The sequence below is a fragment of the Malus domestica genome, chromosome 01, assembly GCF_042453785.1.
Source record: "Malus domestica chromosome 01, GDT2T_hap1".
NCBI lineage: Eukaryota > Viridiplantae > Streptophyta > Magnoliopsida > Rosales > Rosaceae > Malus > Malus domestica.
The window spans coordinates 19,734,830-19,760,615 of NC_091661.1; the positions used below are offsets into that span (position 1 = coordinate 19,734,830).

The 25,786-nt window shown below is 41.1% G+C and overlaps 1 protein-coding gene across 1 annotated transcript; it reads right to left on the reverse strand.

Annotated features, from left to right (window-relative positions):
- Window positions 1–16,865: 16,865 nt before the first annotated feature.
- Window positions 16,866–20,737, reverse strand: LOC108170299 (GRF1-interacting factor 3-like). Its single transcript, XM_029099715.2, has 5 exons — window positions 20,508–20,737; window positions 20,254–20,391; window positions 18,209–18,285; window positions 17,704–17,788; window positions 16,866–17,621 (listed from the first exon to the last, which is right to left on the reverse strand). The coding sequence occupies exons 2-5, from the start codon at window positions 20,329–20,331 to the stop codon at window positions 17,217–17,219; spliced, it is 645 nt and encodes a 214-aa protein (XP_028955548.1). The 5' UTR covers window positions 20,332–20,391; window positions 20,508–20,737; the 3' UTR covers window positions 16,866–17,216.
- Between the last annotated feature and the right edge of the window lie 5,049 nt (window positions 20,738–25,786).

Genomic DNA, 25,786 nt, shown 5'->3' on the forward strand with positions numbered 1-25,786 from the left:
AGGACGTCTCTGCCTCCACTGAAGCAGTTGCGCCAGTCGGCCCATCGGCAGCCGACCGTGGCAAACGCCTGCTCGAGGAACCCGAGGCCACGGCGGAATCGCCGGTCCATCCTCAAGACCAAGGCTTCCACATCCCTCCACAGGAGGTTACCTCGGCCTTTGTAAGTACCTTCAATTTTCCTCCTGATTGCTTTTCTGCTTTAGAATTCTAAACAAGGAAAAACTAAATGTCAGGTGCCTGTACATTCTTTTCACCGTCAATTCTATGCGCCGAAGGGCGTTATCTATATTTCCTGGCCGCCTCAGTGGCCATCAAACGTAGATAACCTCCATCGGCCGCGTGAAGTGAGAAGCAATCTGAGACACTGGGCTCGGCCATTGAGTTCTTTAGGTTCGAGCAACGACCCTGGGGACATGGCCGAGGTCTCCTCTCGGCAGGTTAAAAACGACACCCTCTTGCTATTCTTGTCATGACTTCCTTTAAGCTTAACCTTGTTTATTCGTGCAGGCTTCATGGGAGGTTGAATTCAAAGCTCTCCTCTCCAGCACGACCGCAGAGTCCGGCCCTTCGGCCGCTCCGACTGAGGCTGCCGATCCAAGCGCCCTAGCCCAGTTGCGAGAAGTCCTGTCACTCTCACCATCGCAAGTACTTGAGCGCAAAGGTCTTGATCTGCTCGGCGTGTGTCTGAACGACCTTGGAGCCGACGGTCGCCTAAGCGGAGATGCCATTGTTCGGGCATCGTCTGCCTTGGAGCGCGTTCGGGAGACGTTTAGCATCTTCCAGACTGCTCTGAAGGCCGAACAGGACCTGCAAGCCGCCATGGCCGTTCAAGACACCCTCCGTCCGAAGATTGACGATCTACGGGCAAAAGGAGAAGCGTTAGCCGAGCTTGACCGTCAGATGGCCGAACTAGCAAAACGCCGGTCGGTCATTGCTTCTGAACTTGCGAGGGACTTCGAGTCAGGCGGGAAGGATCGCCTAACTGAGTATACGGCGGCCAAAAAACGGGTCGAGCGCCTGAGGCTGGACAAAAAGAATCGGCAGGCCGAAGTCATCATGGCCGACGTGCGGTGGTTGGAGTTGAAAGCTCTGCTCAGCACTCTTCTTCCCTCGTCTCCTTGAATGTATTCGACCTACTCATTTTTGTAATACCTATCAATTTTAATGGAATGATTTTTTCTACAACAGAATTTTTATTCACGCATTTCCCATGTGACCGGATAGTATTTCTTCAAGAACTTCCCATTAATCGGTAATTTGTGAACTACTCCAGTCCGGTCTTTAAGATGATACGCCCCTTTGCCGTATACCTTATGCACAATGAACGGCCCTTCCCAATTCGGCGACCATTTGCCGAACCTAGGATCTTTTATTCCTACGGGCAACACCGTTTGCCACACCAATTCACCCTCGCCGAACGTTTTCTGTCGTACCTTTTGATTATAGGATCGTTCGGCAATCTGTTTCTGTGCCACCAGTAAGTTATAAGCGTCAAGTCGCGCCTCTTCCAAATCTTCTAGTTCCTGTCTCATGGACTGATTATATTCGGCGCTAAACAAACTACTTTGTTCAATTAATCGCAACGAATTTATGCTCAACTCGACTGGTAACATCGCATCGTGTCCATAAGTCAATGCGTATGGGGTTGTTGCAGTCGCTGATCGGGGCGACGTTCGGTATGCCCATAACGCCTCGTTCAACTTCAAATGCCACATGCCAGGCCTTTCTTTTATTATTTTTTCGAGGATGCCAATCAACACTTTATTACTTGCCTCGGCCTGCCCATTCGCCTGTGGATAATACGGTGTGGACTGTTCCAGCCGAATTTTCAAATTGGCCGTGTATTCCTTAAACCTTTCGGCTGTGAAGATTGTTCCATTGTCGGTTATGATCGTTTCTGGTACACCGAACCGGGTCACAATGTGTTCCTCCACGAAATCGCAAACTTCTTTAGATGTTAACTCGGCATATGATTTTGCTTCGACCCACTTAGTAAAGTAATCAGTTGCGACTATTATCCATGCATGCTTAGCAGCTCCAGAAGTCGGCGTGATTTTGCCGATTACGTCCATGGCCCACCCCCTAAACGGCCACGGCTTAATGACCGAATGTAGCGATTCGGCCGGGACCCTTTGTATAGGCCCATGGATTTGGCACTGCACGCATCCTCGTGCAAACTCGATACAATCTTTCAGTATTCTCGGCCAAAAATAACCGTGTCGTCGGAGTAGCCATCGCATTTTCCGTCCAGACTGGTGAGCTCCACATACCCCTTCATGAACCTCTGCGATCGCTCGAGCACTCTCTTGGGGGCCGAGGCATAGCAATAACAAACCATCTTCGCCCTTTCGTACAACTCGTTCTGGTACGTGACATAGTTCGTGGCGTGAGTCCGTGTTCTGCGACTATGTTTTCCGTTAGGATTGTCAAGGTACTGCATAATGGGCTTTCTCCAATCATCTGGTACTACCTCGACCGCGCAAATTTCTATAGAGTCCTGCCGATCTAACAACGAAGGCAAGGACATGACCCTGGTGCGTATCACATTGTCCCGACGGAGGATTTGCTGATCAACCAAGGCCGGGTATAATTGTTGTAATATTGGTATCTCCCGGCCTAGCTTGCCCCCCAGGAGTTGTGCACCGGAGGCAATTTGAGCCAACTCGTCTGCGTCGGTATTATGAACCCGAGAAACATGCTCGAATGTAATACCGTCAAAGGACTCGGCCAAATAGCTGACGACCATGTAGTAAGGCGCCAGAGTACAACTCATGCAGCGAAAAGACCCATTAATTTGGTTAATCACTAGTTCAGAATCCCCGAGGACGAGGACACGAGTGGCATGTAGGTCAAGAAGGAGGCCTAGACCAATGACCAGAGCCTCGTATTCGGCCTGATTATTGGTGCAGTCGAAATCCAATTTGAGCGAAAAATACCAACGATCGTTGTGAGGAGATTGAATGAGGATGCCTGCGTCGGCCGAGGACGAAATACTGGAACCATCAAAATACATCGTCCAATAGTTGTCGCGGGTCACCACCATGCCAATCTCGACATCAGCACCCCCGAAATCGTAAGGCGAAGGGTGCTGGGCAAGGAAATCGGCCAACGCCTGTCCTTTCACAGCTTTTTGCGGCACGTACTGCAAACTAAACTCGGACAACGCCATCGTCCATTTCCCAATTCGGCCCTTCACAATTGGCTGGGTAAGCATGTACCGGATAACGTCGGTCTGGGCAATGACTTGGGTGACCGACGGGAGCATGTAATGCCGAAGCTTGGATGCAGCGAAGAACACGGCGAGACAGAGCTTCTCAACGGCGGAATAATTGATCTCCGGAGGACTCAGATTATGGCTGAGGTAGAAGATAACCTGTTCCCGTCCGGCATCGTTGTCTTGCGCGAGGAGGCAACCGATGGACTCGTCGGCCGCCGAAATGTACAGCTTGAGAGGCTTACCGCGCTGAGGAGGGACCAGGACAGGTGGGTTTGTAAGGGAAACCTTGATCTGCGTGAACGCCGCCTGGTGCTCCTCATTCCACATGAACTTATCTGAGTCCTTGAGCTTCAAAAGTGTGGAAAATGCTTTCATTTTACCTGCCGAATTAGCAATAAATCGGCGTAAAAAATTGATCTGGCCGAGTAAGGACTGTAATTGTTTCTTCGTTGTTGGGGGTGGGGCGGTAATGATTGCGCGTGCCTTATTCTCATCGACTTCAATCCCACGATGATGTACGAGGAAACCAAGAAAATTCCCGGCCGATACACCGAAGGCACACTTGGCAGGATTCATCTTGAGGTTGTGCTGTCGCATACGGAGGAAAGCCTGTCGGAGATCGTCCAGATGTGTCTGTCGGCGTTTAGATTTGACGACAACATCGTCGATATAAACTTCGACGATGGTGCCAATTAAATCATGGAAGATGGTGTTCATCGCCCGTTGGTACGTAGCGCCGGCATTCTTGAGGCCGAATGGCATGACAACCCATTCGTAAGTGCCGAGTGCCCCCGGGCAACGGAAAGCAGTTTTGTGCACATCGGCTTCGGCAATAAATATCTGGTTGTATCCGGCATGTCCATCCATAAAGGATAAGATCGCATGATTCGCAGCGGCATCGATTAACAGATCTGAAATCGGCATTGTATACTCATCTTTGGGCGTTGCCAGATTCAGATTTCGAAAATCGGTGCAGATGCGAAGTGCACCACTTTTCTTTAATACAGGAACAATATTCGCCAACCATTCGACATATCGAGCTGTCCGAATGAACCCGGCTTTCAAAAGCCGAACTAGTTCGTCCTTGACACTGAGTTGTACGTCAGTCGAGAATCGACGAGGTGGCTGTCGGAAAGGCTTGAATCCGGGCTTAATACGTAATTCATGCTCGACTAAAGCACGATCTAAGCCGGGCATTTCATGATAACTCCAAGCAAAACAATCTTTGAATTCCGTAAGCAAGGCCCGCAACTCGTCCTTCATTTGTTGAGGAAGTAACGCACTAATAAACAAAAGTCGTGGGTTATCGGCCGTCCCAACATTAATTTCTTCCAACGGGTCCTTAACAAGAGGCCGATGATCTTCGAGCTCGGCCGGGGCGGCTCGAATTTTATCAAAAGATAATACAGGCCCATTATCTCCCTCAGCAAGGAATTCGACGAGGTTGACGCCCGAATTTGGTTGTTTAGATATCGTATACCAATGGGCCAGCAGTCGTTCCATAGTAGATGAAACCGCGGCCCTACGTGCTTCCCGATCGGCGTCAAACATCGGTTTCGGGGAGAAAGTTAGCTAATCCGAGTCTCGCCGAATCCTGCTGGACAGTCTCGGCGCCAACCTCGATAGCTTTCTGAACGGAAATCCGAGTCGGTCGTCCTTCTTCATTGAAGCCTTGCAACGTAATATAGCCGACGTGATCGTCATAATACCGTGCTTGAATCATATTGGCTTCGAAGGGCTGGCTATCGGCCGGATGAACAGTGACCGATTTGCCGTCCCAAAAGACAAGCACTTGGTACAATGAAGAAGGAATACAGCTGGTTTGATGAATCCAATCTCGGCCGAGCAGTGCATTATACTCGGTTTTGGAATCAACCACAAAAAAGGCGGTCATATGGGTGCGACCGGCAATATTCACAGTTAACGGAAGCACACCTTTGGTGTGGGACTTGTCGCCGACAAAACTGCTTATTGTGATCCCTGACGGAATAAGTTCGTCATTTGAACGGCGTAAGGCCTTCATGATGTTCAGGGGCATGATATTGACAGTAGCTCCACAATCGACAAAAACTTTAGAAACCGGATATCCCTCGATGTGTGCTGTTACATACAATGGCTTTAAATGGTGAAGCTTGGCAGATGATAAACGAGGGAACAATTCGGCCAAAGCAGCCTTTAGACTATCATCTTTTGTTGGCTCGCCTTCAGCAATTGATACAAAATCCACATGGCCGGGTTCCTCAGCAACCACATCTCCATCGAGGAAATTTGGTTGAGCCGTGCTTGATTGAAAATCAGCAGGTAACACATGAACCATACTGATTTCCATATTATCCAAGACTGACGGGCCCAACTGGTCGAGACCTTCCTCGTTCGGTTGGTCAGCGACTTCGTATTCAGTTATCGTCAGAGTCGGACAATGAGATTCTTCCGTCCCTTCTTCAATAATGTCACTCGGCGGAGCCACTTCGGCCACTTGTTGGTTCTGCGTGACCGCCTCAGGTAAGGTCGAGATTGACAATGAACTTGGGGTCAAAACCTGAACCTGCTCCTGGTAGTGTAGCCGAGCATCCCTAGTGTCAAGATAAGCATCGAGACGGGCAATACGTGCGATTTCATCGGTCGTAAGGCCGAAGAGAGAAACCGCCGAAAATACTTCAAAGTGATACCGTAAATACTGAAGGTCCTCCAGCGAGAAAGGAAGGTCGGCTGCATTGATATCGATGTACGGGTCGACTTCAAACCCAAAAACACGAGCTTCTCGTATGTGCTGGAACCTTGCTTTCAATCCGGGGTTTGAGGTCTTCTGGATGATTCGCTCGGCATCCGGACAAGTCAGGATCAGATCAATGGTGTCCTGGCATGCCTTCGGTAAACCATACAGATCGTTGGCCGAATGACTCTTATGAAATTCTCGCATATACTCTAAAGACTCCCCAAGGAACGGGGGATGCAAATTCCGTCTAATTTTGACCAAAGGCTCTTGTGTAACTAGCGGGGATAATTTGCTTTCGGCCTCTTGCCTGAAATGTTCAAGGCGTGCCTTCATTTCCCCTGGTCGAATAAGAAGTTTGATCCGTTTATCAGCTTCTTCAAACATGGTCTCGACGTCTTGATCGACCAGCCGTTTCCCCTGAGCCAACTCTGTCATAATTGCTGGAAGTGGTCGCTCCTCATCATTGGCAACTGTATCCTTCGGCCGCCACTTAGGGGCCGAAGTTTCTTGGGCTGCTTGTCGGCGAGCCATGCAATCTATCCGTTGATGCCGGCGTTTCTGAGATTTGGACAACGCGGTATAGACGCCCTTCGAAGAATGGTATGTATACCAACGTTGATCTCTAGGCTCAGGAGGCTTGAAGGTCTTTTGACTCCGTGATGATCCTGAACTGCTAGAATTACGCTTATAGTAATCATCGTCATAAAATGAAGCATCAAAATCGAGGCGCCGCCTGACCGGGGGTGTCTCTTCCATCCGTACTTTAGGACCGAGCCTCCCAAAAACCCCATGATGTTGGTCTTCATTGGCTATCTTTTGCCGAGTTACGGCCACGGGTTGCGAAGAATGTTTCTCTTCTGGTTCACTGTCGACCTTCGTTTTACATTTCCTGCACAGAACCGCCGTCCCACTATCTTCATCGGCGCTACACTCCGTCATAGATTTGACAATAGCGGGCCCCGTTAAGGCCGCAGATGGTTTATTTGAACGCGAATCGGCCATGAACCGTGGCCGAACATTCTGATTCCGCGGGCGTTGTGTCTCAACCACTTCAGCCTTGCCTTTCCCTTTGTCCTTGGGTAGGTACGCGTCGACCATATTTACTGTTGCCGTGGGGAACGGATCAGTATCAACACTCATCATCTTCTCAGGGAACTTCAGTTTGCCATTATCAATCCAGCTTTGGACGTTATCACGAAATACGACGCAATTGTTTGTCGTGTGTTTGCTCGAATGGTGGTATTTGCAATACACCTTTCCTTTAAGCTCCTCGGCCTTAGGAATGTTATGACCAGGCCGAAGCTTAATGATTCTTGCTGATAACAGTTGGTCAAAAATTGCGTCAGCCTTGGTAATATCAAAAGTATAAACCTTTGACGGTTTCGATGTTCCTTCAGTGGCCGAGCGACTTTTGGCTTCTCTAGAATCAACCTGAGTCAATGCCTTGCAAATGTATGGTTTATCTATTACTATCTCAGCCGCATCCACACTAACACATTCATCCTCGGTTGATGCATAATTGACAGTAGGGTTCTTGTAAATCGTTCCCCGAGTTGGAGTCTTCGAAGTCTTTTCCTCGCGGAGCAAATAATCGTACTGCTCGACATGCTGGGCCAATTCGTACATATCCCGAAAATTTGCCCCCAAGAATTTCTTTTTGTATTCGACGTCAAGACCATTCAAAGCAAGCCTGACAAATTCGACTTCGGGTAAGGGCACTCGGCACCAATTCCTAGCCGATTTAAACCTAGTAAGATAATCCATTGGTGACTCATCAGATGCTTGAGCCATCCGTGCTAATGAAGAAACTGACATCTCCATCCCCGGCCGATAAAATTGCTCGTGGAACTTCTCGACCAACTCCTCCCAGTTTTGGACGGAATTAGGCGGGAGATTGATGTACCAGGCAAATGCCGAGCCGGTCAATGAAAAATTGAACAGCCGTAACTTGTGGAAATCACTATTCACATCTCCACATTGCGCGGTGAAACGAGCCACGTGCTCCAACGAAGACAGGGACGATTCACCAGCAAAAAGACTAAAATCTGGGATCTTGAAGCCCTTCGGGTATCCAAACGTCTCCACGTAAGCTGGGTACGGATGAATAAACTTGGGAAACTTCGGCCCTTTCTTCATAGCCGAGTCGATCATCCGCTGAACTTCGGTCATATCAACAGATGCTGCTTCGACCCTTTGGTCGGTCCCGTCTGACCTACTGTTCGACCCTCCTCCCTTCTCCAAGTTAATTGTTTTGAGCGGGGCAGGAATAGGCTCGACCGGTACAATCGGTACCGGGTTGTTTCCTGGTAAACAATGTTGGCGAAGCTCGAAAGGCCTGCTACCACCAACTTGACTGACCAGCATTTCAAGCAACCTGGTCTGTCGATCATTGGAACTGAGTATCGCATCATGCAGCTTGTCAATGCCTCGACTAAACGTCTGCTCGACTGACCGAGACTGCTCGTCCAATCGCTTTCGAAGAAACGACCTTGTTGGTGGATCAGATCTTTCACCACCATCCTCGTCACACTCTTCCACTATCCCTTCAGCGAGAACACAGGTGTTCCTGTTAGGGATTTCTGGACCGCGGAGTTGACTGCCGAGATTAACTTCTCTCTCTCGGCGGGTCGCACTCGTGGACTCAGGTGTCACGGCGCTATGGGGATTCTGCGCCTGTGGCACACTTTGTCCCGCGCTTTGATTCGGCAAATCAGCTATCGACTTTCCCATAGTGGTTTTCTTTTTTACCGATCGTGTTTCAATTGGCATGAACTTCGTAGTTTAGCACTAGGTCCCACTGGGAGTGCCAAAATGTTGACCCTAGAAACTACAAAGCCTACGTGGCGCGCAGGCCGAGTAATTAATGAGCTAACTACGTCCTTCGGTGATTGCGGGGCGTGCCAACTCGTCGGCCGAGGCTCGGCCGAGGAGTAAATTTGATAATGCTGTGTCGAGTCGCGCTACTGACTTCTGCGTCTTGCGATTGCGGCCGAGAAAGGAACACGTCTCGGCCTCTTGGGTTCTCAAGCCTGAAGACAAGGCTGCTATTTCTTACAAAGTTCACGAACCGAATTCGGCTTGCAATGTGCCGAATGTAATAACTGTAACACCTCACTTCGCCGAGAAGGCTGATGAGATGACCTCGACCAATAAGGATTTAGAAACCCTTCTCGACCGAGACTTGGATAGGTAATCAATCGTTCTCGCCGCAGTGCTGTTGATGCCAACGGAAGATACTGCGAGACCGACTGACTCTACGGTGACAGAGCTATCTATGCCGACTTAAGATATCACCGGTTGCTTCCACAGTGCTGTTGATGCCAACGGAAGATGTGTCAGCGAAAAAGGAAAAGAAAAAGATCTCAAGTTGTGAGAGTTTGCGCGGGGCAATTTTGTATTGATTTTGTGGGTCCTTTTCCATTGCTGAATGTCTTGTATTTATAGTAGCAGAACACCGAGCCTGAGTTCCAATCCTACTTGAACTAGGTTTCCCTTTCCGGATTACCTCGATCAGTCTTATCTCTACTAGGACTCGAATCTAGTCCTTAACTGAGCCGGATTCGCCTTCTAGTTTTACAGATCTCGTCAAGGGTCCCTATTGTATTAGGACTCGACTTGCATTCTGATTTAACCGACCTAGGCTTGGAAGCCCATGAGCTGAACGTCCTACGACCCTCTGGCCGTACGTCTTCCCGGGCCAAAAGTGATTCCTCCCTCGGCCCAAACTGTTATTTTGGGCCCAAACAACAGTACATGGTCATATTTGCCTCCATCTTCAACCGAGGGCCAAAGGGCCATAGGGCCAAACACAATTTATTATTTAAATTTAAAAACTACAACAACTTAAATTTAACAAACTACAACTTATGTTTAAAAACTACAACTTAAATTTAAAAACTACAAATTAAATTTAAAAACTACAACTTGGTTAATGTTATTTAATGTTGTTTCATATTGTTTGACACACCTCGACCAGAATCAAGGCAAGCTGGCCGTCACGTGAGGGTGACGTAGCCATGAGCGCAGAGCGGAAGTGACAGTAATATGACAATGTGAGTAAATAAAAACCAAACTAGTTAACTTACACTAGATAAGTATATAAGTGCGAGTGAAGGTATTCAAAGTGTAGATACACATATTCAGGGCATAGGTAACCTAAGTGCAATCCAGCCAGCTAGGTAAGAATTATACAAGGCATGAAAGAAATCCCTACATTATTTTAAGTCTGTCAGAACCGCCGTAGAGTCTTCGTAAGCCATCAATACGAATTTCTAACTAGAACCTGGAGGGGCGCAAAACAGAAAAAGTGAGTGGGCAAAAACAAAGCTTTTTAAAACCATTTCACTTTCTGAAAATAATAACCCCTCACCATAAAACCCAAATAATTTTCCAGAAAATAGTAATACATACGTATGTAGAAATCATGTTCGAGAGTAATGAAAACCGAGTATATGCCATGTCAAGTATCTCAGCAATGAAATAAGTTAACCAGGTGAAATAAGTCAATATGAATGATATGCCAGCCAGAGTCACCTAACGTGACCTGTACAGCTGAACCTATAGCTCATCAAATATGCCTACACACGAATCGGAAGTACTACGATCATGTGAAGGTTGTGCGAATAATCGCGGGTCACCTACGAGTCGGAACCACTTAATATGGTTTGTACAATAGGACCGTGCACCAAACTTGGATCCAAGGTGAGCATGCAGTGCGGGAGGTGAACATCACGTGAAGGACTATGCCCTGGCCACGGGCGGGAGCACTAACATCGGGGTGCAAGATAATAAGCTCTACATGCCTCTACGTATAACCATAACCAATGTAACCACTAACATCATACAGTACTCACCTGAAACTTACCTGGCCTCCGCAACGTCATACAACAATTTGCATATACATACCAATGCATTTAATAAAATGAAATGCAAGCATGACATGGCATTTAAAAGAATACACTCGTTTCAAAACAGTTTCTGGGAAAATGTAAAACATATATACGTGTATATATATATATATAGAAAACCAAAAGCCCACTCACTGGTATGTAGCAAGGTCGTAACCCCCGAGTCTCGTCTGGCTACCCTCGTCCTCCAGAAACGTCTCACCTATATGTTAAACAACTAATTTAATGTTAATTTTAAGCACATAACCAAAACCGCGTAATAACTTCTCATACTTTGCTCAATTGGGGTATTTGAATATACCATTGTGGCCTACTCAACATCACAAGCATCCCCATATTTTTAGAAAAATTTTCCGATGTACCAAGCGCCGGCCACGCGCAGGCATGTGCCTGGCACACTAACGGATTCCGTAACGGCGTTAGGGAATATTCCGTTAAATTCCTAGAATATCTCGTTAAAGTTACCTGACGTCATCAGTATATTCCATCAAAGTTGACGGAATATTCTCCTTCCTTCTCTAGTGGTTCACCAGATTCCGGCGCCGATCGCGGATGCATCACCGGTTTCTAGAAAAATTTAAAATCTTAATATTTCCCTCAAATCTCAACCAAAATTTCACAAATCTTAAATAGATTTGAAGCTCTCAACAAGGAGAACATAATCTTACCTATTTGAAGACCTTAAACCTTCTGGAAATGTTTGGAAAATAGCTTGACACAACCGGCCAAAATTGGAACTCGACAAACTCGAGTATTCCAAAGTTCGAACCACTCCAAAACTAGCCTAGGATCATTATAGATTTGATTAGGACCATTTTGAGCCTTAAAATCTCGTGAAATGTCCATAATCACGTCGGAGTAACAGAGTACCTCATCAGAGCTTATGGTTCTTCACAATTCTGACGTCCTTTCTTTGAACAGAGGATATGGTTAAGCTCGCGGGCTTGCAAGGAACTCGAGGGTGGTCCTTAGAAGTTCAATCTGTGAGGTTTTGGTTCAGTTTGAGTGTGGTGTCATCGGTTGTACGGACGAATGGGAGAATTCGAGAAAGATGGAGAAAATGCAGGCTTGTATGTGTGTGTGTGATCTGTCACGGGTTGGCCAAAGAAAAATATTAAGGGCTCCCCATTGGGCAGCTGTGTGTGGGAAAGGAGAGAGGGAGAGTCCAAGTGGCCCAAAATATAATTTCAACCCCAAATTTGATTGGGCTAGGAAATATATGAATAGCTGGGATTGGTTTAGGTTTTATTTTCCTATTTTGACGCAATTATATTCTAACGTTTGTAACATCAAGTACGATTTAATTACAACGGCGAGAAAATAATTTAAAACTACATATACCCATCCACGTCACTTAGCCAACGAGGGCATATTCGTCATTTTACACACTCGGGGAGAAAATATATAATAATTCGGGAAGGGTCGTTACATTGTTTAATGTTGTTTCATGGTACTTAATTTAATTTAATGTTGTATAATGTTCTATGAAGTTATAGGAAAAAAAATAGAATTTAAAAAAAAATTGAAACAAATTTTGTAAAATAGAAGTTATAGGAAAAAAAAAAGAATTTAAAAAAAATTATGAAATGAATTTTGTAAAATAGAAGTTATAGGAAAAAAAATTGTAAATAAATAAATAAAAACTATAAAAAAAATAACAACTAGCTAACCTCAGCTAGTTGTTGTATTTAAAATTTTGACCTAGCATTCCTATTGGATATAACCGACAGGAATGCTCAAATTTCTGGCCAAGCTCGGGGCTGGCTGCCTGGCTAGATTGGGCCAGCTGGTTTGCCCTTTGGCATTTTCTGATTTTGTGGGGCCCACGAGCCCTCTGGCCTAGACCTCGGTTGGAGACGGTTTTGTGGTGTTTTTCGGCCATCTGGACCATTCGGTTGGAGATGACCTAAGAATTCTAAAATCGAAACTTTGTAGAGTTAAGAAAATTTAACAAACCAGATAAACTAGAAATAAACCTATACGAATCATGGTAGAATATATAAGTCATAGATGCTCATAACTCCTAAGAGTAATTCTAGGAAGACTAAATTTGTTGACTAAATTTTGTAAACTAAATGACATGAAAGTTAATAAGTGGATTATTAGTTAAACGTTGATAAACGTGCTCATTTCTTATTGGTGACACATCATTTAATTTGCAAATTTAGTTTACAAATTTAGTCTTCTTAACATTATTCGATCAACTCCTAAAGCACATGCATATCATACTTCAAAAAAATCAAACAGTAGTTCTCTCTCTCTGTCTTTATAGCATCGTTTGTTTTTACTCTAGTCCTAGTCCAATACATCAATTAGTTTATTTTTTGCACATCTTATCATGTGAAAAACTCAAATTAGAACAAAGTTTACCGTATTTGACTGATCAAGCTAACAAATGCTAACAAAATGAAACTACAAGGGCGAAAATGCAAAATGCAAAATGTAAAAAAAAAAAAAAAAAAAACCTCCAAGGATGAAAGTAAATATTCGAGGAAACTACATGATTTTCTGAGTGTTCAAAATCGAGTAGTATTTCTCTATATTGATAATTAAGAGGTCATGTACATAACTAGATCCTGAAAAATGAGACAGTGAAAAAAAGTTACTTCTCTCCCAAACCTGTGCCTTTTCTCACCCATCAAACTAGATTTGAAAGCCTCCCTAGCCGTTGCCCTTTGCTCCAGCTTGGGGTCAGCGGTAGCCTGACTCCCACCTTCTTCTAGTCCTCCTTCCTATTCCCTTTCCTTTTCCACCTTCTACATCTTTCCTCTTCTCCATCCTTCCACTCGAAAGGTTTTAATTTTTTGCATTTTTCTCTTTTGGCCTTTGTTTTGGCTTTCCTTGAACTTTGTCTCAATTTCCCTGTGTTTGTCTCAGGTCTGGACTTTCATGGCCCTCTCTTGCTTCGTTGCTACTTTCCATCGTGCGTCCTCAACCATCGGCCTCAATTACTCGGCCAGTGTACTTCTCCTCATGTGTTGGGTGGCTGTTAAAGTGCAATATTTGGTAGGATTATGAGAGCGCTCACTGCTCGGGTGGCTTGCTGACCCCCTTTTTCCGTTCATATAGTTGTTTCGTTGGTTCATTGTCTTGGTGGTGGTGGCCGTCTTGTGAGAGAGGCGCATTTGTAGCTGCTGGATTTCATTCCAGTTTTAGGGTTTTTTTGTTATTGTTCAGTTGGCCACTTTTGAACCTTTTTATTATATGTTCTTATTTGTTGTTGGACTTACATTTAGGTTATGGACTGCTTTTGTACTTTCTTTTTCAGGTACTACTATTTTTATTTAATGAAAATAATCTACTTTGAAAAGAAAAAAATTCTGAATAACTCAATGTGTTGGCTACTCGGCTTCACGCCAATTTTGTTGTACCAAAAAGTAAAACACATGTTTCGACGAAATAAAAAAAAATTAAAAAATAAAACAGATGTGATTGTCATGTCAACATCGTTACACGGCTACGCAATTTATATAGTCAAATTTCATCACGAAAAACACGACAAAATAAAAAACAACATTTCAATGTCAGTCAATTTTTATTTTCCAGTATCTACACGTTGCCACCTTGTACATTATACAGCTGACACTGATGAGCAATAATAACTTGTCAAATTCAGAAGAGGGTTTCTTTGGCATCTTGGGAAATGATAGAAAATGAAAAGGAAAAGGAAACGCCCCTTATCTCTTGCATGTTGCATCACAAGGGATGCACAAAAACTTCAGAAAAAATCTGCCCATAAGAACATCTTTAAAGAAAATATCAAATTTTGAACATAAAATTTAAATTTTGACAACTTATATGGTACTTTGACATCTTTTAAAGTTTTATTCTTCAACCGATATATCAAATTAAATTATTATTTTATAAAATAAATTATTAAACTAATTAAAATTTAATAAAGGACATTTAAAGTTTAATCAGTAATTTGTTCCCCTTCCTCGATTGGAAAGAAGAAAAAAGTAGGATAATTGTATCGGTCAACTCAACATTAATTATAGTAAATGATTAAATGAATTACAAATTAATAAAATACATTTAATAATTAATAAAAAAACATTTCAAGCTGTTGTCAAATTTGACAACAACCTCTTTTGCTGCCAATCCATGTCATCGTCACATAGGATTTGGCACTTCGGCTGGAGAATATTAATGTGGTCTTTTTTTTACTGTTATAACTTATGTGTATATTTTGGCATCTCATTTGAAGATGCTCTAACATTAAGTGTATGTTTGGTACTCTACTTGAATTCAACTTTTTAAACTCAAAAATAATTTTCAAGTTTTAGGCCTTAAAAACTTGTTTGGTATGACTACTTTTTCAAAAATTAAACTCAAGACTAACTAAAAATATATAGTATATTCTCTAAAAACCAGTGTTCTAAAAATCACTCTAGGCGCCCGCCTAGGCGTTCATCGGTGGTCTCCTGATCCGATTTAGGGGAAATCGTTACAAAAGTCAGTGGGTATCTAGGCGGCCGCCTAGGCGCTCTAGGCGATGCTCAAGGCGGTTTGAAATTCTTGCCAGCGTTGAAGGCTCTGCAACTATTACTGTCTCGAACTCTCATTAGATTTGCAACTCTAACTCCCGCATCTGCATCAAAACTCTCATCTGCGTCCGCATTTGGATATAGCCATGATTTCTTTGCTAGAGGTTTCTGGAGAAAAAAACGAGAGAGAGAGAGAGAGAGATAACCCTGGTTGCTTTGCTAGAGGTTTCTAGAGAGAGAGAGAGAGAGAGAGAAAGAGAGAGAGAGAGAGAGAGAGAGAGAGAGAGAGAGAGAGAGAGAGAGAGAGAGAGAGAAGAGGTTTCACGGACTAATAGGAAATTAAAGTGGGAAGATAGTTGTGGAAGGATCAGGATCCTCTCCTGAGCAAATGGAGAAGATCCTCCTCACCGGTCCCATCAGGCCGTTTAAAATTTATCCAACGGCTACAACCAGAGGGCTCTACTAAAAGTTATAATAATTATAACCGTTGGATAACTTTTGAACGATCTGATGGGCCCGGTCAGGAGGATCCTCTCTATTTGCTCAAGAGAGGATCCTGATCCGTTGTGGAAAGAGAGATGTTGCTGTCTATTTGCCATGTCTATGTCAGTAAGGAATAAGAAATTTATTTTTATATAAAGAAATAAGGTTGTTTATTAAATGAAAAGTAAAGCCCAATCTTAATCAAGAAAATAAGCAAAGCCCAATAATAATTAAAATATATGGGCTGAGTAAATGTTATAAACTAACATAAAAAGCCCTAAAAATTTTACAAATATACTCTTATTTTATAATATATATAATAAATATACATAAATCCATCTAAACCGCCTAGACCCCACCTAGCCGCTCCCGCCGCTCAACTAGCGCCTAGCGTTTTTTAGAACCTTACTAAAAATACAAAAAATGAGTTTTTAAAGATTTTAAACTTAAACTCATTCCTTTCTTTTCTCTCCCTCCTCCCCTCCCACTCTAAATCTATCTCTCTTTTCTTCTTTCTCTCTCCCCCTTCTTTCTTTTTTTTTTTTATAATTTTTTATAATTTTTTAAACATTTTTCGTCTCTCCTCCAATCTACCATTTTCATCTCTCCTCCAATTCTCTCTTCATTATCTCGGTTCTTTCTCTCACTCCTCTTCCTCTATCTCCTCCAATCCTCTCACTTCTTTCTCTTTCCTCCAATCATTTCTTACTTTCTTTCCTCCTCTCTCCTGTCTCTTGACCCCCTCTTTTTGAATTTCTTTGTCCAGTCTAAGTTGTACGATTCAAAACTTTTAAATCGCATACCAACCAAGTTTTTGAGTTTTAAAGAAAATTGTTTTAAAAAAAAATTCTTATGAAATGCTATGAGAAATTATAAAAAATTTCAAATACGATACCAAACAAGCCCTAAAATTTCCAAGAAAAAGTTGGAGATGTATGGAGATTCAAAGCCTTTTAAAACTTCAATCTTAGAACTCTGACCTTGTTGACATCAAGTCATTTTTGCTAAAGAAGAAATCCGTACACATAACGACCGAAAAAGCAAAACGAAAACCTACCAGCAAAACTTGCAATAGGATCAGAATTTGTGGCGCATTGCTGCATGCAGTTTATGAGTTACATATTGAGACAGACATCAAGTGCAGAACACATGCTTCCATCTCCAAAGCCCTTATGAACTAAATCTGTCTTATCCCACCACTTGTTTCATCTGATGCCAAGATCCACTACATGCAAAGGGACTTGCAACACAACTCGTCTACCTAATCCCTTCAAGACTAAAGAACAGACAACTTTCACTGCTTTGCTCGATCTGTCACACGTCACCGAGCACAGCAGCTACTTTAGGAAAATACCTACTATCAACAGGCACATGTTTCCATGTGGAATCATCCTTAAGGGCCAATTCACTTGCCGTCCTCTCCATCACCGTTGCCATGCCCACCAGCTGAGCTCCCCTGGCCATCACCACCGGCCCCAGCATCCGAGGCGTCTTGCTTGCTTCCTCCACGCCCATCATTTGGGCCTCCCACTGAGTTTGGGCCGCCACTACCACCACCAAATGAGCCCTCAGTATGATGCATGGAAGGCATGCCGTTGGCCCCCCCGGGTCTCATTCCCATTTGCCCTTGCATGGCTTGTTGGTGCTGCTGATGTAGCTGCTGCTGCTGCTGCGGGTCATGCATTTGATGCATGTTATTGAACTGCATCGGCATTTTTGGGGGGAAAATACCCTGTTGCTGAGCCATTGCTGCTGCCTGAGGATGTTGCATGTAATATCCCGCCTGTTGCATGGCAGGATGTGGGGCCATCTGCAAGTGTTAAAACATAGATGATAAGTGTGGATAGAAAAAACGAATTAGCCAAACATCCAGGCATGCTTGCTACCCCCACCTGGGCAGGCACTGCTGGTGCCTGTGGCTGCGCATCGGCAATTGCTGCTAAATACATCAGATTCTTTTGAAGCTGAGCTTGGTACCTAAATCATCACAATTACAATAAGTATATGTCACATTGTGGCCATGAATTAAGAATAGAAAGTCATATCCGAAGTCATAACTGGGAGATAGCATTAAATGAATGGCCAACGGTAGCCCCACCATATCAATAAATGTGTAAGCCAAACCATAGCCATGCGTATTTTTATGCAAAATAATTTTGACTAATCCCACAGTAAAAATAAATCAAAGACCTAACAAGTTCTCAACATTAAGGATCTTATAATCAATGCTATCAATACAAACCATGAGGGCTGAGGCTAGTTCAAAATTAACATCTCTAATCAGTCAGACTCATCTCTAACTTACAAGATACAAGTGCATTATACAGCCCCAGCATATGATTCAAAACATATTTCACATGCATACAACACATGCGGAGAGAGAGAGAGAGGGCTTACTGAGCACACTCGGCAAGTTTTCCAAGATTTTGATTATCCAATATTGCCAGAATCAACTTTTTGTTGTCATCAAGATACTGCATAAAGGATTATAAAAACACATTATTAATAAATAATTTTAATTCCCACGCACATCAAGTGAAATCCAATATATTTGACAATCAAGGTGGATATCCAAAAGAGAGCAACATTGTTCAAGATAAAGAAAGGGCCAAGCGTCATCCTAAAACCTGCATATGACAACAACATACGATACCAACATCTAGTGCTGGTAATAATCATCTTATGCCCTTAATTCTTCATCAATTTAGGTTCAAAAAGCATAATTCAACCTTTCAAAATAGTTTCGGGCTTAGATGGAAATTTCTACAGTAGTAACAAGAAATACATCCACCTTATCTGTTACTTTCATCTAACTACTTATTAGCTCAGTTCAAGACTGATTAGCACATCCCAAATAGACATTTTATCAAATGATTTGTCATGCATCTAACCTATAAGCCATCTCACAAGCACAAAGCTTTCAGCAAATTTACCAAAAGACCACCGCTACTCATGCCACTACCATATCAACTAGAATTTATCAAAATTCAAAACAGTAAATCATTTTGCCTATGCTATCAAGAATCCTGATCTTGTGAGATAAGACATCTTTGGTGACAAGAGAAATATATCATGTGTGCCCTTCAGCTACACTTTTCAGAGGAGACTCGGAGCGGAGGTGGACCAGTGGAGTACTATCTGCACAGCAGTAGAGTATCTAGATAGCTTCTCAACAGGAAAACCAGTGGCCTGAATCACGATTCACCACTAGAACTAGGCTGACGGAGGAAAAATTCTTAACAGACATTAAAAAGGCACTTCACACAGGTTAGGAGAATAAACTACAAGAACTCCTAAGCATCCCTAATGTTTCAACAAGATGTTCGAAAAACACCAACTGAAGACTGTTTCCTGTGGGTTTTTCTTTTAAATCAAGAAGAATGTTCCCCTATTACTGTGAACTAGGATTCCTTATTTGGAGAAATATGTTTATAATCTTTAGTTATTACCCTAACTTTATTAAATTCTTTCATACTTTAATGGGCGATGATTGATTAACTACCCAGTCGATGTGGGGGGGGGGATACGTAGCTTTGTTAAAGGTTTCTTCCTGAACATCATTCATATGTCACCAGTTCATACGCTTTGTACAATATGAATCTGTATTCTTATTGGCTTAATTGCTATAAATGATCATCACCAATCACAGGACTGGTTTGGTATTGCTGTGCTTTGAAAAAAAACTGCTGTGAAAATAAGCAGCTGTGAAATAAATCAGCAGAGTGTTTGGTAAACTTTTTTGTAAAAGTGTTTTTGGAAAGAAAAAAATCAGTCTGATAATGAGTCTTTTCATTAAAGGAGCACAGTAGCTCCGTGTGCTTTGAAAAAAAATCAGTTTTCCAAAGTTGCAAATAGCAGCTTTTTCCTATGATTTCAGCTTATTCTCACAGCAGCTTCCAAAATAAGCCATTTTTTTTTCAGTTTACCAAACAACTAAAACCCTCGCAGTTTTTTTTCATAGATGTTTTTTTTTTAAGCATCTTACTCCCAAATCACCTCATACATCACTCCATAGAAAGAAGGGAATTTTAATAAAAATCTTCCGGTACTGTTTACTTTAACGAAAAACTACATTTTTATTATAAAAAATAATACTATTCATTTAACCTTTATTTTGTTAAAACTCAAAATTTTCAAATCATTTTCATTAGTTTACTTATAAACTATACAACGATGGCAAGACTTATGGAATTCCTCCCTAAATATTGTCAGCAAAAGTGCAATCTTTTCTATATGGACAAAATTTAACAAATTTTATTCAAGTACACAATTTAAGCCTTGTTTTTTAACATTTAGCATATGCATCAAACTATTGGGGGGTGGGGGGAGGGAATGAATTAACATAACAAAAAATTAAGAAACAAACCAGAAAACCCAGAAGGCCAATTAGTTTCTAAAAACAATTAAGAGATAAAAATTGAGCGAAATGGGAAAAAGAGTACCTTCTGAATTTGCTCGGTGGTGATGTTGGTGGGCGGAAATGAAGGCATGACGGGGATCATTTGCGGTGGCTGCTGCATCTTTTTTTCCCTCCCAAATTTCTCAGTGGTTTGGGGAATTCAAAAACCCTAACCCTAACCCTAAATCAGCCCCCAAAAGAGAAACAAAATCAATTAAAAGCAGAAATTAAGAGGAAAAGGAAAAAAATTAATGAAGTTGAGAAACAGAGAGAGACAAGGAAAGGGCGGTCGTGCACCTTTTTAGGTAGGTGGAGAGTGTAGAAGAAAGGATGAGGTGGGAACAAAAATTTTGAAAGCGGGTTTTGGGGAATATCCTTTCAGTTTTGGATGTCGACGACGTTTCTGGACTTCTAAGAATAAAAGGCACCCAAATTAATAAATAAATAATTATTTATAATTTTACAGTTTTCCAGATACATGATGTATGTTGTGAGTTCGATTCTCACCAACTCTCCTTCCATCTAGCAGTTAAATATCAATGTTATTGCTCTATTAAAAAAAAGAGTAAATTGTAACAATGATCATTTAACTTTAATTAAATTTGAGTAATGATCCATCAACTAAAAATTCATTATCATTAGTTCCTCAATTCATCAAAATGTATAGTTATGGCATTTTTCGTCAATTTTGTTAGAATTTTGTTAAAATAAGTTATGTTGGAATGATTATTACTACAATTGGGTCTCTCAACTCATAAAAACATGTAGCTATGGTCCTTTTCATCAACTTCGTCAGAATTTTGTCAAAATGAGTTATGTTTGAAGAATCATTGCTACAATTGGATTAAAGTTGAAGGACCATTGCTACAATTTGATTAAAGTTGAGAGACCATTGCTCCAATTGGATTAAAATTAAGGGACAATTTCTCCAATTGGATTAAAATTAAGGGATCATTTCTCCAATTGGATTAAAGTTGAGGAACCATAGTTGCACGTTTTGATGAGTTAAGAGACCAATGGTAATAGAGTTTTAGTTGAGGGATTATTGCTCCAATTGAGTTAAAGTTAAGGGATCATTACTACAATTTACTAAAAAAAATTCCATTTTCTACTTAGTATATATTATAAGATTTTTCTATTAGCACCTCATATATTGTTAAGTACACTTATTATTAAATGACTTTAGTACTTTTATATGAAATGACCATTTAAACCCCTTAAGATTAAAAAAAAAAAACTCCAAACACTAACAAAACTTATATTATCACAAGGCAATCCAACATCAATCTTAGATAGTAACAATTGTTAAAAAGCAACCAAATTAGTTGAGTGAATAAATCTGAAGTCTAGACTTTTAGGTTTGGTTTTTCTTGTCAACATTATAAGTGTACCACATGCTCAATCTAGGTTTAAGCTTTTCTCTGTTTATGGGCTGTGTCTGCTGGAAATATATGTTCAAGGATGTAACACATCTCATTCCAAAAGATTTGTTCATGCGTGTGCATTTCACGTCTATATTCTTGTTTCATTCTGACTAGCTTAGTTGTCTAGTCAACCGTACGAGAGGATTTCTAGCAAGATGGGCACGTAATTTAAGACCTGCCCACAAAGGCTAACTGACAACTTTCTAGTGAATGTCTATTTGTCATTTTTAATCTTTTAAAATTGTTTTGAAGCTTGACACGTGTCATGTGGGTTGAAAAATGAACCAAAGCTTTTGGGTTTAAGATTCTTAGTTGATTCCTTTGTTCATTTTGGGATTTTCATATTATATTCCTAGTGAGAGAAAGAGAGAAAAGGGCATTAAGGTATCGCCTTGCTCTTTGTTCTTCATTTATGAAACCCTAGTTGCAAAACCTTCTTCATGCATTAAACACATTGAATTGGAAAATGTAAAGATTTATACAAGTTATCCCCTTCGTCACCATTTTGTGGAAAACATTAAATAAAAAATATTTATTCATATTCTCCCATATTTTTTCTTATGGCATGACATTTCGATTTTACGATTTTTCGAAAAAAAAACGTCAATCCGTATTTGAATTTGGATTAGAATTTTATTTTGATACAGGAGATCTCAAAGCTACAACTAACCTCACGAAGATCAGGAAAAGATTCTAATTCCAAGTTCTCGTCACTATTCCAATGCTTTATGAAAAAGAGATGTTAGGTAGTTTACTTGCTCGACCATAGAGAGTTTACTTTCTTATGAGGGTTGCATTGTCTTTGGTTTTGCATTAAATTTGGAGTCAAGTGTTTCTAGTTTCAAATCTTTAAAACTGACCCAATTAGGATTCTCGTTAGTTTCTTCCTTAAATAGTTTGATTGGAGAAATTGACTGGACATTTGAATCAAGATTTGCATATCATCGCTATATCATCATATGCATAGCTTGTGTGTTGGTCTTGGTGCCACAAGGTGAAGAGTTCAGGAGGAGTTGTCATCTTGTGAAGAGTGGAGACAACACATTTTCGGTGCCACAAGGTGAAGAACTCAGGAAAAACTGCCACTTCGTGAAAACCAAAGGAATTCATCTTGTGTAAGGCAAGGTTGCATAAAGATAAAGCTGTTTCGTAGACTAGGTCTAGGAATTGAGCTTTGTGTGGTACTTTGTAAGAATCTTGATTATACTAGTGGATTGGACTCAGTAGAGAGTCCCTTTTTTTTAACCCAGAGGTGGATTTTTCAGGCCAAAAATATCTTGTGTTCAAAGTTATTTATATTGTGTCGCATATCTCGCATACATATACATGCTACGTGTATCACTTGAATATTTAATTTATATGTGCTCACAATCATGCTCACTTGACACAATAATAACTTGGAATGAACTGAAGCAGTACTGACTAGGATAGCTTTTGACATTTTAAATTGGTTATTGAATCTTTGATATATTGACTAACAAATCTATTTTAGTTGACTAGCAGGCTTGGCTAGTCAGTCTAGCATATTATAATTTTTATATAAAGGATATTCCGTCTGGTACCAATTTTAATAAATTTCAGTAGCTCGGCACGTCTTGGGTTCGATTATTGGCAATGATGAATCACACGATGGTGTATTATATATTTGGTTGTGTTTGATAATTAGGATTTGAGTGTATAATCTAAGTTTGAAAACCAACATTTTAGACTTTTAGTTATGAGAAAATTCTAAATCTTCAATTTCTATTTTTGGGGTTGAGATTTTATTTTAAGAAATTTATTTGGGTTATGATGCATAAGTGCACATACACCTTTGAGGTTTTTTGGTAATTCTTACTTATTGTTAAATTCCAACTTTCATACCTAAAGTTTTTTTCGTCCCACTTTTATGCCTAAATTTAAATTTTGTGACTCTAGCAATGAACAAAGTTTCAACTCTTCTAACAAAAAAAACCATTTCTTTTGTGAGAACTCCCCTTATCTGTGAGCTTCTTCGTGCTATTCCTTTTCCCGATGGGCCCTCAACTCTTCTTCTCATCTCCCCCAGATTTGCCCTCCCAATCCAACCTTTTCTCAAGATTCTCCCTCGTTAGCCATTTTTCCCTATTCTTTCTAGTTCCTGCTTTCTATACAGTGTTCTTGGCATCTTTAACAATCTCCTCCCTATATCCCAGTCGAATCATACATCTCTTCCATTTTTTCAACCACACATTTTTATTAAAATATTTCCTTTTTGCTTGTAGAGTTTTTTCTCATTTCTCCCTTGCAATAAATTATCTCTCCTTAGTGAAAGCAAACTAGCCCTCATGCTAATCGAAGGAAAATCCTTCTTTCAATCCTTGTTGTTGATGCAGATGATTGCGGCCTAGTAATCCATCTAAGTTAATTTGGTAATTCGCCCTAAATTTATGTAATATTCCACAATTTTGTTAATTTGTAGCTGCAAATATATAGGGTTTTCTATGTTCTTGATTTTCTGGGTATCTTGGCCTTTGATCTGTCGGGAGATAATGTCGGATTTTTATATGATGGGTATGTGTTCTGTCAACATTTTTAGAAGTGTGGTGCTTGGTGTTGGATGATGTTGGCTCTCTATTTTCTCAATCCGTATTAATTTTAAGCAAGAATATAATTGTGTGGAATTCTAGAGGATCTGGCTACACCAAATTTCATAATAATGTTACTAATTTAAAGCAGAACCACAAAATGGAGATTCTTGCGATTTATGAGCCTAGAATTAGTTGTACGAGAGCCATTTCTATGGTCAAATCGCTAGGTTTTCCTTCATTTGAAATAATGGATGCTAATGGGTTTTCTGGAGGGCTATGACTTCTTTGGGATAACAGCAAGGTTCATATTGATGTCATTGGCACCACTGATCAATCCATCTCGGCTTGTGTGAGGGGAGCTGGTTATAACCCCTGGTTGTTTACGTTCATTTATGCTAACCCTTGTATTGCGAATAGAAGAAAATTATGGGATTACCTTAATAGTGTAGCTAACTGCCACCAAATGCCATGGATGCTAGCAGGGGATTTCAATGAAATGGTAGAGGTAGGTGATAAACTTGGTGGTGCTCCTCTTTATAAGACCAAGGACTTTAAATCTCGGGTGGATATAAATAGTCTACTGGACTTGGGATATGTTGGTCCTAAATTAACTTGTATTAACAAGAAGACTCTAGAAAGAATTGATAGAGGCTTATGTAATATGGCTTGGAGAAACTTATTCCCAAAAGCATGTGTTTTCCATTTACCAAATACTAAATCTGATCATTGTCCTCTCAAAATCAATCTTCAATCCACGCATGTCCCCAATCCTCTTCAAAGACTTTTTAGATTTGAGGCTATGTGGCTTAGGCATGACGCATTTAATGAGCTTATTGCAGAAAATTGGGGTAATTCTAATGGTTCTGCCATGAACAAAACTTGTGCTCTAGTTGAGTCTCTGAAAAGATGGAATATTCATGTCTTTAGATACTTAAAACAGAAGAAGAGGAAGCTCTTTGGACGCATTGTTGGTATCCATAAAGCATTGTGTAGAGCCCCAAACAGTTTTCTTCTCAACTTGGAGCGGGAATTCATTTTAGAGTTCAACAAATTTTAAATCAGAAAGTTGTCTTCTGGCATTAAAAGTCTAGATTGAAATAGTTACAAAACGGCGATCGTAATACCAAATTTTTTCATCTTACCACGATTGTGAGGAGAAGGAGAAATAGAATTGAAGGACTAAAGAATGACAAAGTTGAACGGATTCTAGACCCTGATGACTTGAAGAGTCTTGATGTGGAGTACTTTCAAACAGTCTTCTCTCATGGGCAATGGTCTAGACATGTTACTTCTCTACTTAAACTCTTTCCTTTTATTCATTTGGATGATATTAGATCACTTAATATAGAGATTGACCCTGTTGAAGTTAAGGATAACATTTTCAGTATTGGAGGTACTAAAGCACCGGGTATAGATCAGTTTCATGTTTGCTTTTATTAAGCTCAATAAGGCAAATGTGCAAGTGATATTGTTGATATAGTTAAAATAGCATTTCAAACTCATAGATTGCCTCATGATTTTAAAAGTATGTTAATTGCTCTTGTGCCTAAAATTGAGAACCCTCAAAAGATGCTGAATTTTAAACCAATTAGTCTATGTTGCA